A 14,905-nucleotide genomic window follows, 5' to 3' on the forward strand; every position below is an offset into this window, starting at 1 on the left:
TGTTTTTAATTAACCAGGTATCGATGCTGGTTGTTGGGTTCCACAGACTAGATTTTGCAGTTTCCACCTTTCGTAGTTGTGTGTGCTTTGCGATATGTTTTTGAAAGGGCAATAAAACATAACTATTTTCTTCCTCATTTTTAATACGAAGATCGTGTATTTTATGTTCAGCGTTATTTGCAATGTACTTCCTATAGTTACCACTGCCTGATGTCCACTTCGCGTATGCCTTAGCGTTGTATTTTGCACCGCGGGTACAACTGAGATTTTGTGTCTATACAATAGGGGCAATCAGTTATTGCTATGGTAATTTCCATCATGATACTAGTCAACATGGGAAAGTTGTGTTTGAATAACTTAATTTATCCAAATCCATGTTTTTGGGTATATATTTGCAAATTTCGTAACACCAGGAACCTGAAGTTATGCTTAAATCAAACGCCCCTCTCTCTCTATAAATAAACACCATGCATAGGATCCTGTGGAACTGTAAAACAATGAAATTGTATGCCTTCTTTTAACCACCAAACGCCAAACTCTACATATAAATATACACCATAGGAAACTGAAGAACTGATTAAAACACAGGAAGTGTATGCCGGTTAAAATATCAACCACTCCTCTCTAAATATATGTATTAATATTGAGAGTCTGGGGCGTTTGGCAGTATAAATGACATACAATTTCATTGTGGGTGTGGAATAACACTTTGTCCGTATATGTATTAATTTTGAGAGTCTGGGGCGTTTGGCAGTATAAATGACATACAATTTCATTGTGGGTGTGGAATAACACTTTGCCCGTATATGTATTAATATTGAGAGTCTGGGGCGTTTGGCAGTATAAATGACATACAATTTCATTGTGGGTGTGGAATAACACTTTGTCCGTATATGTATTAATTTTGAGAGTCTGGGGCGTTTGGCAGTATAAATGACATACAATTTCATTGTGGGTGTGGAATAACACTTTGCCCGTATATGTATTAATATTGAGAGTTTGGGGCGTTTGGCAGTATAAATGACATACAATTTCATTGTGGGTGTGGAATAACACTTTGCCTGTCTGTTGTAAGGGCTTCACCATATTTATCGATCAAGGCCATAGATATACAGTACGTACTGAAATATAGACTAAATATAGTCACCAGGCTGTGGAAATCCAAGTATTTCTTTCAGAAAAGTCATTACGACACCTCTTCATGTGATTTTGCGCGCACATGAGAAAAGTGCGACAAAGGGAGGTAACTCTAATTTACATGTCACTCTTCATTGGAGGAGAAAAAGTGAACATTTCATGTGGTCGTGTCTTTTTGAGCAAAATCATTGAGAGTATTATTTTGTCTTTCATCTATACACCGAGGCCCAAATATGGCCACTACGCCAGTAAAACGCAATGTTAATAAACCGGTAGCAAACGGAACAGACACCGTATCGATTGTATCGAAAGCTTTTACACAGGATGCCGAGTGGACGGACAAGGTTTGTGAAACTTGAAATTCGTGCTGTTTGGCTTGGTCATGCCGCAATTCACGACACATTAAAACTAGTACAGGGAAAGTTCCTATTTGCTTCTTTACTTGTCCGAATAATGATACCCGATAAGCAACCTGTTGCAACAATTAAGTTGTTACTGGCCTAATCGTGTTAAACATTACCGGTTTTATCACTAGCTGTTCAGCACATTTTCGCATGCGCAGGCCGTGGAGATGCAGTGTGTAGGCCATCATGTTAAACTTTGAGTGAGGTGCATTTATTTTGCCCTTTGGTTGATTTCGTAGCAGTTTAAATCAGGGAGTGGGATAGCCAAGTGGTTAAAGCATTCACTCGTCACCCGGGGTCGATTCTCCTCATGGGTACAATGTGCGAAACCCATCTCTGGTGCCCTGGTATTGCTGGAATATTGACGAACCATACTCACTCTCTCACCAACGTTTAGAATGTGATAGTAACTACTATGCATTTAATGCATATTATATTATATATCTTGAGTACTGTAGCCTGTTATTCATGATATTACAGGTCTGTAATTGAATAATAAGCATGACATTCTGAAAACACAATATTCATTTTGCTATTGGACATTGTAGAAGCAGATATCCTTTTGGAACTTTACGAGTTTAGTAGCAAAGGTCGATTTCTGTCGTATGTAACCACTGTGTCAGTATGTGCTTACAACATGTACAGTAACATGATGATGCTTGCTTCTTTCAGGGCGAGTTTCTAGACGTGGTCTACTGGTTGCGACAGATCCTCGGTGTTGTAATCGGACTGATCTGGGGCCTGATTCCTCTCAAGGGTCTAGTCGGTCTTGGACTGTAAGTCTTCTTATACAGTTGTACCCTGGCTCAGCATTACCCTTTACATGCATTAAGATGTTAAGGTGTTGTTTAGAAAGTCTGCCCTCTTCATTTTAAATGAGATTGACAGTAGTTAGTACCCATTCGAACTTGTGAATCCCCAGGTTTGTTTCATAAATCATGCAAATTGTTCTTCTCTGTTGACAGCTTTTTCATCATCAATGTGGCCATCGTCTACATCTACTACAACAGCTTCCAGAAGGTGGATGAAGAGGAGTATGGAGGAGCGTCAGAGATTTTAAAAGAAGGATTAATGACATCATTTTCTTCATTTTTGGTAAATATTTATTTGCTCATGGCTTTGAAATATTGTTTGTTTGATGTTTAATGCTGAACTCAATCATATTACAGGTATATGACATTGGTCTCTTAGTTAAAGAGTTTTGCACAGAAAAGATACTGATTAATATAACAAACAATGATCCACGCCATCAAGGTACAATGACATGCAATCAACCAATCACTGAGTCTGACCACTGAATCTATTGTCGCCCTGTATGATCATCATAGGTTGCTGGGGACCAATTCTAACCCCTCAGGGGATGGTTGGGTGGCCTAGTGGTTAAAGCGTTAGCTCGTCACGCCGAAGACCCAGGTTCGATTCCCGACATGGGTACAATGTGTGAAGCCCATTTCTGGTGTCCCTCGCCGTGATATTGCTTGAATATTGCTAAAAGCGGCATAAAACCATACGCACTCACTCCACCCTGGAATCCCCTGGGACAGAAATGTGATGGCAAGTGGATACTGACCTGTGAGGTAACCAGAGTTGGTTGCCTGTCTGATACATGTAATCAAGTGGCATCCTAATTCGTTGTGCAGAGTTGGATCCCTTGCCATGCAAGGATCTGCTGGTCATGGGTACAAATTCTCTGTGATTATATTTTTCAGCTACGAGGTTAACATCTATAACCTGTGTCACTTTGGGTTTACCTTCAATATTAATTGACATTGTGTGATGTGAGTCATTGAGATCCAGGGTAGAATAGGTCTTCAGCAACCCATGCTTGCCGTAAAAGGCAACTATACCTGTCGTAAGAGACGACTAACAGGATCAGGTGGTCAGGCTCGCTGACTTGGTTGATGCATTTTATCGTATCCCTATTGCGTGGGTCGATGCTTATGATGTCAATCACTGGATTGTCTGGTCCAGACTCGATTATTTACAGACCACTGTCATATAGCTGTAATATTGCTGAGTGCGGTGTTAATCAACAAACAAACAAATATAAGTCATTGATCAATATCTACAGTCAAGTCTCATTAACCCGACACTAGTCAATCCGACAATCGGGTTTATCTGACACAAATGATGGGAACCGATTAAATCAGTGCTATTAAGACTATTTGCTATTAATCCAACAGCCTCACACTCCGACTCCGACGCACATAATTTGCAACGAATTGCTGAAATCACTCTTTAATCAGTCTCGTTAATCCGTCACAGTGATCCGCGTACTCTGTGGTCATCTGCCCGCGAGTACACAGCCCCGTGTTTTGATGCGAGACAAGTCGGCGAGTATCTGTATATTTCAATGGCTGCAGAAATAAACTTGCTTAACAATAAACAGTTACTGCTTAACAATAAACAAAACAGGATTAATCACATGCCTAGATTACCTCAATCTCATTAAAATCGAATACAAGTTCTCGCTCCCGAAAGACCTTTCGCAAACTTTGACCGACCAATGAAATTACTAACAGGAAGTCGACATTAGCCACTAAGAAAGCAGCTTTCTTAAGTATTGCTGCACTAGTTTCAAATTGGGGACTTCCATTCCAGACTATGCCTTAAAAAGTATTTTGAATCAGTCATTCAGTCCATAACAGTAGTTTTGTGTTAAACTTTAGAGGTTGCATGATTAGAAGTCATATTCCGCTAATAATGTAACACAAGAATATGAATATTTCATTTTTTAATTTTTTATTACAACATGTTTGAATCGCGGTTAAAGAAAGGGACTTCTGATCATCGTAAGATCACCTCATGGTACTACTTAGTTTCCCTGTTTGGGTTTGTCTAGCAATGTGATCTGTAGCAATGAATCAAGGTGTCATCATTTCCAACTTTCAGTATTTCTATGCTGTGTGTTGCAGGTATCATGGATCATCCTGTATTCGTCCCTCCACACGGACTCCTAGCACCCACCAAACCCGGCTTCATACCATCCTACAACACAGCCAGGCCACATCTACCACACCACACTGATGCTTCTCATTTCATCATACAAGGTGTAAATTTACTGTGGAATATAAACAGAATCTGTACATTTGGAAAACTGTCAGCTCGTTAACGTTTATACTGACACGGTTGGATGTACACAAAGATAGATTTAGAAGTACATTCACAAGGGTTGAAGGTTGTATGATTGATTGAAATATTAATAGTAAGTTTTGTACAAGGGTACTACAGTTAGTGAGGGAGTGGTACCCTTGCTCCTGTCTCTCCTCAGTTAGTGTTGACATTTGCAGGAAGCAGAGGATGTTGGCTGTGAATATTTATTTGCAGAGTTGTGCAATATCAGGTGTACCATAACTTAAGCCTTGTGTCAGCATCCCTCTTCGTAACCAGACCAAAATATGACCATTTTACAAAAAAAAGAGAGATTTTGAAAAATAAAAGACTGCATTTGTCATGCATTGGGATATGACATGGAGCCATCATTCTGATTACAGTTTCCTTAATTTCATGGAACACAGAATCCCTTTTTACTTTCTGATAGCAAAATGGAATTGTTTTGGTTTTTTAATCAGAACTTTGGATTTCTGTGGTGACAATAATGAAGTACTCCAGTGCATATCGTGTGATGGCACCGGTGTATCGTTTCAGCCCTAAATCTGTTCCTATGATTTGGCTCTAGTTACAGTAGCAAATGATCTACAAAAGGTTGATTTCCTCCTGATCTGAGGACACAGTATAGAAACCAGCATATAATACAGGCAGGGGCTGTTTTATGGATGCTTTCTAAGGGACATCATCGAACACCTGGGGTTCACTTACTCTGTCTTCAGGTGGCAGAGTAGCTTTGTGGTTGAAGCAATCACTCATCACCCTGAAGGCCCATGTACAATTCCCGCCATGGGTACAGTGTGTGAAGCCCACTGCTGGTGTCCCTGTCTTTGCTGGAATATTGCTGGAAGTGGTGTAAAACAATGCTTGCTCTTATTCCCTTCACACCCACCTGGCATATAAGGCTATACGCTGTAACCTTTGGAAAATAGTCTCACCTGTCTTAGACAATCACAATGAATTTAATTGTAAACTTTTGAAACAATCAGAACTCTCCTTTTATAATGTGTCATGGATGTCAAAATAACTTAAATCTAAAATCTACTATCTCTAGCAATCCAAACATGAAACTTATAACTGTTGTTCTCCACTTTTTACAGGGTCACTTCTGAATAGCTAGTAGCAGGAAAGAACAAAACACTGCCTTTCAAAGGTTGTGCATTGTAATTTGAATATATCTGCACTAACAAAAAAAAACGAGTTGACCGTCATATAAACTGTGGCGCTATTGATTGGCCTGTGGAAGAGTTCCTTCTCCTTCCCGATCATTGTCATGGAGTGCTGTGAAAAGTTTGATTGGTTGACTCCTTAAATAAAGAAATACAATCCACATGGCCTGTGGAAGAGTTCCTTCCCTTTGCCATTCAATTTCAAGGCTTGCTATGAAAAGGTTGATTGGTTTACTGTTTGCCAAAGACATGGTTGTATTTAATATGTAACTAACTTGTCTCATCCCTGGGGTGGGTGTGAAGTGTATAGTGAACAGCAGAGTTTGGAGAATGAACACATTCTAACACACATGTAGTAGCCTAGATTGGTGCCAGAAAGACTTACTTTTGACTTATGACCTGGTTACTTATACTGGATATCTAACAGGAGGCCTGCACAGTGTTCAGCTTACAGGATGTTTTATCATTATCAGTTTTCCAGTATGATTTTATGTTCCAGCAAGACTATAAATTGTCCTTTCTGAATGTTGATGATCAGCCTGTTGGAGCTGTGCATGTCATGGGATCCATCTGTAAAGATGATACTGATGAAATTACAACTTATTTTGGGGTGGTAACTAAAACGTACATTAGTCTGTGCAGAGTTGCATCCCTTAGATGTGCCAGGGTCCTATGATCATTTTTTCAAAGTCCAGATTCACCCTGATTATGATGCTTGGTTGGTTAGCACCATGCCTATAGGTTTCGCCAAAATGTTCAATTGCTAAGAACTGCATCACTTCCTCCTCTGTCAAACTGACACTCCTTGATATAACTAGGAAACTGTTCGAAGCAGAGACATGCCTGTCTCACTCACTTACTCACTAGTGTATGTGTGGATGGGCGTCCCAGTGGTGTAAGTAATCGCAACTCTTTGTGCAGAGTTGCCTCCCTTTACTGGCAGGATCTGCAGATGATCCTGATAATGATCTGGTATGTCTGCACCATAACCATATATTTGGTTTCACCCAGGTGTTGGTGCCCAGAACCTGCCTCGCTGTGTTTTCTCCACTAATCAGTCGCGGTGCAGCGAAATAACGGAAATACTGTTAGCAGCTGTGTCAAACTTCAGATCTCCCTCCCTGTTCCTCTCAAATCCATTCAAGATACTTGTATATGTTTACTCGATATTCAACATTTCCTTGATGTGGCTGATGGTAAAGTCTCGGAAACAAACATGCATAATTCTTGCAGTAAAGAAAAGTGAAAGTAGGATGTTCAAATGCAAAGATACCAGTCAACATTTCTAGATGAAAAACACATGCATTTGGCACAGGATTATTAAACCCTTTGTTCAACTCAATAATAGGGCTGAACTGAAACCCGTTTCTTTTCTATATGTCTTTTTTGGCACTGAATACTACAAGTACTGGTATATACAGTCAAACGCTGTTGTGTCAAACTTGAAGCGACCTAAGTAAATACTTTGAGAAGTAAACACAACCGAAAATAATGAATAAAGAAGGAATATGTCAGGCTTTTAGTTCGAGACAACCATAAGTGCGACACACAACAGTGTTTGACTATACTTTAATGATCAATATCAGTTATTATCCTATCTTTGGTAAGATTCATAGTTTCATGTTTTGCCAGTGAGCGTCACCTCAATTTTGCTTAGGTTTAAAGGTAAAGCTTGTGCACTATTGAACAATGTTTCCAAACATAGTTGCTTTTAAGTAGTTTTTGTGAATTTTTGTGAAAGTATAATAAGTCATCTCACAACTACACTCAAACATGCACTTTAAAAGTTAATTTTTGCATTTATTTATTTTGATTTTGATAACCCCTGTCCCTACTTCTTGTTGTGATGACCAAGACAAGTCTGTAAAACATTATAAATTGGTCTTGGTTAAGTCAGTTGTGATGACTCCATACACTGTTCTGTCTGTCATGTTGTGCTCTGTGTAACTTGCTGTCTATATCTTGACCACACCATGTCTGTTTTTCTTGTTAAATCTGTGCCATTACTGACCAGTGGTCATCAATGGTCATTTCAGAATGGTCAACTTTATCCATCATCCCAAAGTTAACGTAAAATTATATTTGTTCTGCTGTGTTTGCCTTTTAATTTAGAGGAAGTCATCAAGCTAACATACAAGTCACTGCTTAATCCCAAGACAAGGTTTACATCATCCTTTTGTTTAGCATCGCAATGGCTTCCAGCCTTTAGGTTGTTGTCTCGCATGTTCTGCAACATTATATACTACTCTAAAAAGTTAAAGGACCATCCGATTCTTTTGCATTACTGTAGTTAAGCTGTTATGTCATGACATAAACTATGCCATGACAGATTAACTATAGAAGTGACTGTTTTTTACTTCTTTTGAGTCTTATATAACACTAGTGTTGTATGGAAAAAGGGAATTCCATAGTGAAATATTGGGTCACATGTTACTTTAGGTAATGCAGCCTAAGGGTATCGCTTGATGGCTTCCTTTAAACCAGTCAACTGTGGTTCCACAGTATTGGAAAGCAATACAATGTTTTTTGTATCCGCCTCTACACTCAATATCTTAGAATGTAAAATAGATCAATTTGTTTCCAGTGGTATGTGGTGTTTTGGAGGAAAATTATTGTTAATTTCTTGTTGTCAGACCTTATGAAACTGCCTTAAGCAGCCAGATGCATCATCTTCCGACTGATATTGTTCCAGTTGCGTATCATCACATAAATATATTCATGTGTATATGTATTTTAATAAACCCAGATTATCATATTAAATCCTGTATTTTTGTGGTTGAAGGGAGACAACTCCTTCGTGCGTTAGCGTTACTTCACCTTCAGTGAATAGTTGCATCTATACATGCTGTAGGTACGAAAATAAATGAATTAGATTTTATTTATTAGAACATGGAATATTTCTTGGTTCTTGGGTTCTTGGAATATGAGAATTGTAATACTAGTACCTTAGAAAAGAAAATGTTGGGTTTCATTTAATGAACCATCATGTCATTTAACTAATATCACAGTGGATGCCGCCTCCATGATGTATCTTCCCGAGGCAAGAGAATTAACTGACTATTAAAGTCCAGTTTCCACCCTTGCCGAACTAGGCTGGTATTATGGAGTTACATTGTGGCTGGACTTAAGAGTCTATGCATAAGTCCAATCAAAATCGCGCACCGAAATCGAAATCCGGTTCGTAAACTGTCGTGCAGATTTCGATCGATTGCAGGATTTGCAAAGCATGTGAACCGCCAACTCGTTGCGAAGAAATATTTTCCAAATCTTTTCATGATTTTAATCAAGGTGCTCACGTGATTTGATGCATTTCGCGATGTAAGACCCGTTTTATCACAATATAGATCTTGATTATCGACCAGATCGTCCTGATTTGGCGCCTCCATTTTGTGTGAAGCAAACGCAAGTGATACGAGAGGTGGAATCTGATTGGTCCATAGGAGAGGCTTAGAAGGGACATAACTGGTAATAGCCAGTGGTGGCGCTACGATCTAGCCCAGTAATTCCAGCCTAGTTCGGCAAGGATGGAAACTGGACTTTTATAGTCAGTTAATTCTCTTGCCTCGGGAAGATGCCATGATGTAGAGGATACAACGTCTACCTGGAGACCGGAAGGTCGGTGATTCGATCCCGGCCGTATCATACCAAAAGATGTTAAAGATTATTAATGGTATTATGACATTAGGGTGTAAAACAAGGACTGGTCGGGTCGTAGTCCGTATAAAGTATCTGAATGGGGTATCCGTGTCGAACTGCGGCGTGATATCTCAGTGGACCAGCAATATAAAACAGGCAGGCACAAGACACGCATATACACGTCGCTAAATGAGTGCAATAATTTTAAACACGTTAAACCCAATTTCACCTCACCTCTCACACTGGACTCACCACTGGCAATGCAAATTATTCAGCTTCAGGGACGGTGGCCTTGTGGTTAAAGCGTTGTGTCACCGAACATATGGCTTTCGATAAGAGTAGCTTGAAACCTGACTATTCAGCTTTAAATCTGTTTGAAAACAGACAAGATTTGTGTTATATTTCAATCCTGTCCAACCACGCCAGATCTCAATATCTGCAAAAGGGTAAATAATTCTGTATAATGAAGAGTAGCCTTCGCCTCCATGGAGTACTTGTGAATTATCGAATTTGGGACAATCAAATACCAGTATAAGAGTGTAAACGATCTACGGGCCGAATCTGTTCTTACTGGACGGATATGGTACGTGGCTGATATAAAATGTCACGCATTTCAAGTAATCGAAACCATTTCTTAGACCCTGGCATTTTACTTTCATAGGAGGAATGTACTAATGGCTTGGTGCATGCCCACGTTCAGTCTAAATGTGGATGCTGTTATAGTGCCTTGTGTCAACTTAACATCGTCGCTGTGTTATTAGGGAACATTCTACATGCTAGATGATATCTACTACTCAAAAGCAGTTAAAGAACACCCGATTCCTGTATATTACTATAGTTAATCTGTCATGCCATGGCAGATTAACTATAGTAATATAAAAGAATCCTTTTGATAATTACGTTCTCGCCGCCCAAAGAAACTCGAACACCTTACATGTCGGTTAATATATGAGGACTTACTCATATTCAAGAGATATTAGATTGTTTCGATGCACAAACGAACATACTGGTATGTTGGGTGAACCGATGCTCATGAACGCATCGACCCGTGAAGATTCCGGGGTAGAATAGGTCTTCAGATACCCATGTTTGTCGTAAAAGGTGACTATGCTTGTGGTAAAAGGCGACTAACGGGATCGGGTGGTCAGGCCCGCTGACTTGGTTGATGCATGTCATCGATCCCAATTGCGTGGATCGATGCTAATGATATTAATCACTGGATTGTCTGGTCCAGACTCGATTATTTACAGACCGCCGTCATATAGCTGTAATATTGCTGAATGCGATCATGTACGCAGGTCTTCATATAAACAGAATCTGTACATTTGGAAAACTGTCAGCTCGTTAACGTTTATACTGACAAGGTTGGATGTACACAAAGATAATTTAGAAGTACATTCACAAGGGTTGAAGGTTGTATGATTGATTGAAATATTGATAGTAAGTTTTGTACAAGGGTACTACAGTTCGTGAGGGAGTGGTACCCTTGCTCCTGTCTCTCCTCAGTTAGTGTTGACATTTGCAGGAAGCAGAGGATGTTGGCTGTGAATATTTATTTGCAGAGTTGTGCAATATCAGGTGTACCATAACTTAAGCCTTGTGTCAGCATCCCTCTTCGTAACCAGACCAAAATATGACCATTTTACAAAAAAAAGAGAGATTTTGAAAAATAAAAGACTGCATTTGTCATGCATTGGGATATGACATGGAGCCATCATTCTGATTACAGTTTCCTTAATTTCATGGAACACAGAATCCCTTTTTACTTTCTGATAGCAAAATGGAATTGTTTTGGTTTTTTAATCAGAACTTTGGATTTCTGTGGTGACAATAATGAAGTACTCCAGTGCATATCGTGTGATGGCACCGGTGTATCGTTTCAGCCCTAAATCTGTTCCTATGATTTGGCTCTAGTTACAGTAGCAAATGATCTACAAAAGGTTGATTTCCTCCTGATCTGAAGACACAGTATAGAAACCAGCATATAATACAGGCAGGGGCTGTTTTATGGATGCTTTCTAAGGGACATCATCGAACACCTGGGGTTCACTTACTCTGTCTTCAGGTGGCAGAGTAGCTTTGTGGTTGAAGCAATCACTCATCACCCTGAAGGCCCATGTACAATTCCCGCCATGGGTACAGTGTGTGAAGCCCACTGCTGGTGTCCCTGTCTTTGCTGGAATATTGCTGGAAGTGGTGTAAAACAATGCTTGCTCTTATTCCCTTCACACCCACCTGGCATATAAGGCTATACCCTGTAACCTTTGGAAAATAGTCTCACCTGTCTTAGACAATCACAATGAATTTAATTGTAAACTTTTGAAACAATCAGAACTCTCCTTTTATAATGTGTCATGGATGTCAAAATAACTTAAATCTAACATCTACTATCTCTAGCAATCCAAACATGAAACTTATAACTGTTGTTCTCCACTTTTCACAGGGTCACTTCTGAATAGCTAGTAGCAGGAAAGAACAAAACACTGCCTTTCAAAGGTTGTGCATTGTAATTTGAATATATCTGCACTAACAAAAAAAAACGTGTTGACCGTCATATAAACTGTGGCGCTATTGATTGGCCTGTGGAAGAGTTCCTTCTCCTTCCCGATCATTGTCATGGAGTGCTGTGAAAAGTTTGATTGGTTGACTCCTTAAATAAAGAAATACAATCCACATGGCCTGTGGAAGAGTTCCTTCCCTTTGCCATTCAATTTCAAGGCTTGCTATGAAAAGGTTGATTGGTTTACTGTTTGCCAAAGACATGGTTTAATTTAAGATGTAACTAACTTGTCTCATCCCTGGGGTGGGTGTGAAGTGTATAGTGAACAGCAGAGTTTGGAGAATGAACACATTCTAACACACATGTAGTAGCCTAGATTGGTGCCAGAAAGACTTACTTTTGACTTATGACCTGGTTACTTATACTGGATATCTAACAGGAGGCCTGCACAGTGTTCAGCTTACAGGATGTTTTATCATTATCAGTTTTCCAGTATGATTTTATGTTCCAGCAAGACTATAAATTGTCCTTTCTGAATGTTGATGATCAGCCTGCTGGAGCTGTGCATGTCATGGGATCCATCTGTAAAGATGATACTGATTACAACTTATTTTGGGGTGGTAACTAAAACATACATTAGTCTGTGCAGAGTTGCATCCCTTAGATGTGCCAGGGACCTATGATCATTTTTTCAAAGTCCAGATTCACCCTGATTATGATCCTTGGTTGGTTAGCACCATGTCTATAGGTTTCGCCAAAATGTTCAATTGCTAAGAACTGCATCACTTCCTCCTCTGTCAAACTGACACTCCTTGATATAACTAGAAAACTGTTCGAAGCAGAGACATGCCTGTCTCACTCACTTACTCACTAGTGTATGTGTGGATGGGCGTCCCAGTGGTGTAAGTAATCGCAACTCTTTGTGCAGAGTTGCCTCCCTTTACTGGCAGGATCTGCAGATGATCCTGATAATGATCTGGTATGTCTGCACCATAACCATATATTTGGTTTCACCCAGGTGTTGGTGCCCAGAACCTGCCTCGCTGTGTTTTCTCCACTAATCAGTCGCGGTGCAGCGAAATAACGGAAATACTGTTAGCAGCTGTGTCAAACTTCAGATCTCCCTCCCTGTTCCTCTCAAATCCATTCAAGATACTTGTATATGTTTACTCGATATTCAACATTTCCTTGATGTGGCTGATGGTAAAGTCTCGGAAACAAACATGCATAATTCTTGCAGTAAAGAAAAGTGAAAGTAGGATGAACAAATGCAAAGATACCAGTCAACATTTCTAGATGAAAAACACATGCATTTGGCACAGGATTATTAAACCCTTTGTCCAACTCAATAATAGGGCTGAACTGAAACCCGTTTCTTTTCTATATGTCTTTTTTGGCACCGAATACTACAAGTACTGGTATATACAGTCAAACGCTGTTGTGTCAAACTTGAAGCGACCTAAGTAAATACTTTGAGAAGTAAACACAACCGAAAATAATGAATAAAGAAGGAATATGTCAGGCTTTTAGTTCGAGACAACCATAAGTGCGACACACAACAGTGTTTGACTATACTTTAATGATCAATATCAGTTATTATCCTAACTTCGGTAAGACTCATAGTTTCATGTTTTGCCAGTGAGCGTCACCTCAATTTTGCTTAGGTTTAAAGGTAAAGCTTGTGCACTATTGAACAATGTTTCCAAAAATAGTTGCTTTTAAGTAGTTTTTGTGAATTTTTGTGAAAGTATAATAAGTCATCTCACAACTACACTCAAACATGCACTTTAAAAGTTAATTTTTGCATTTATTTATTTTGATTTTGATAACCCCTGTCCCTACTTCATGTTGTGATGACCAAGACAAGTCTGTAAAACATTATAAATTGGTCTTGGTTAAGTCAGTTGTGATGACTCCATACACTGTTCTGTCTGTCATGTTGTGCTCTGTGTAACTTGCTGTCTATATCTTGACCACACCATGTCTGTTTTTCTTGTTAAATCTGTGCCATTACTGACCAGTGGTCATCAATGGTCATTTCAGAATGGTCAACTTTATCCATCATCCCAAGGTTAACGTAAAATTATATTTGTTCTTCTGTGTTTGCCTTTTAATTTAGAGGAAGTCATCAAGCAAACATACAAGTCACTGCTTAATCCCAAGACAAGGATAACATCATCCTTTTGTTTAGCATCGCAATGGCTTCCAGCCTTTAGGTTGTTGTCTCGCATGTTCTGCAACATTATATACTACTCTAAAAAGTTAAAGGACCATCCGATTCTTTTACATTACTGTAGTTAAGCTGTTATGTCATGACATTAACTATGCCATGACAGATTAACTATAGAAGTGACTGTTTTTTACTTCTTTTGAGTCTTATATAACACTAGTGTTGTATGGAAAAAAGGGTCACATGTTACTTTAGGTAATGCAGCCTAAGGGTATCGCTTGATGGCTTCCTTTAAACCAGTCAACTGTGGTTCCACAGTATTGGAAAGCAATACAATGTTTTTTGTATCCGCCTCTACACTCAATATCTTAGAACGTAAAATAGATCAATTTGTTTCCAGTGGTATGTGGTGTTTTGGAGGAAAATTATTGTTTATTTCTTGTTGTCAGACCTTATTAAACTGCCTTAAGCAGCCAGATGCATCATCTTCCGACTGATATTGTTCCAGTTGCGTATCATCACATAAATATATTCATGTGTATATGTATTTTAATAAACCCAGATTATCATATTAAATCCTGTATTTTTGTGGTTGAACGGAGACAACTCCTTCGTGCGTTAGCGTTACTTCACCTTCAGTGAATAGTTGCATCTATACATGCTGTAGGTACGAAAATAAATGAATTAGATTTTATTTATTAGAACATGGAATATTTCTTGGTTCTTGGGTTCTTGGAATATGAGAATTGTAATACTAGTACCTTAGAAAAGAAAATGTTGG

At 39.1% G+C, this 14,905-nt stretch overlaps 1 protein-coding gene and 1 long non-coding RNA gene across 2 annotated transcripts; both read left to right on the top strand.

Moving 5' to 3' along the window:
- Positions 1 to 1,276: 1,276 nt before the first annotated feature.
- Positions 1,277 to 4,957, top strand: LOC124117229 (respirasome Complex Assembly Factor 1-like). The gene is made up of 4 exons (XM_046479009.2): positions 1,277 to 1,481; positions 2,214 to 2,317; positions 2,507 to 2,636; positions 4,457 to 4,957. The coding sequence occupies exons 1-4, from the start codon at positions 1,371 to 1,373 to the stop codon at positions 4,499 to 4,501; spliced, it is 390 nt and encodes a 129-aa protein (XP_046334965.2). The 5' UTR covers positions 1,277 to 1,370; the 3' UTR covers positions 4,502 to 4,957.
- A 50-nt stretch (positions 4,958 to 5,007) lies between these two features.
- LOC125381214 lies at positions 5,008 to 14,700 on the top strand. The gene is made up of 2 exons (XR_007221769.1): positions 5,008 to 8,257; positions 14,380 to 14,700. It is a non-coding gene; the product is annotated as an uncharacterized LOC125381214 (long non-coding RNA).
- The last annotated feature ends 205 nt before the right edge of the window (positions 14,701 to 14,905 follow it).

Source organism: Haliotis rufescens, unplaced genomic scaffold (assembly GCF_023055435.1).
Source record: "Haliotis rufescens isolate VD_foot unplaced genomic scaffold, xgHalRufe1.0.p SCAF_17, whole genome shotgun sequence".
Taxonomy (NCBI): domain Eukaryota; kingdom Metazoa; phylum Mollusca; class Gastropoda; order Lepetellida; family Haliotidae; genus Haliotis; species Haliotis rufescens.

Bases quoted from the DNA above. Each gene is read 5' to 3' on its own strand.
- LOC124117229 (XM_046479009.2), top strand. From the start codon at position 1,371: ATGGCCACTACGCCAGTAAAACGCAATGTTAATAAACCGGTAGCAAAC. The intron at 1,482-2,213 runs GTTTGTGAAACT...TGCTTCTTTCAG, and splicing joins ATGCCGAGTGGACGGACAAG to GGCGAGTTTCTAGACGTGGT. The intron at 2,318-2,506 runs GTAAGTCTTCTT...CTCTGTTGACAG, and splicing joins GGTCTAGTCGGTCTTGGACT to CTTTTTCATCATCAATGTGG.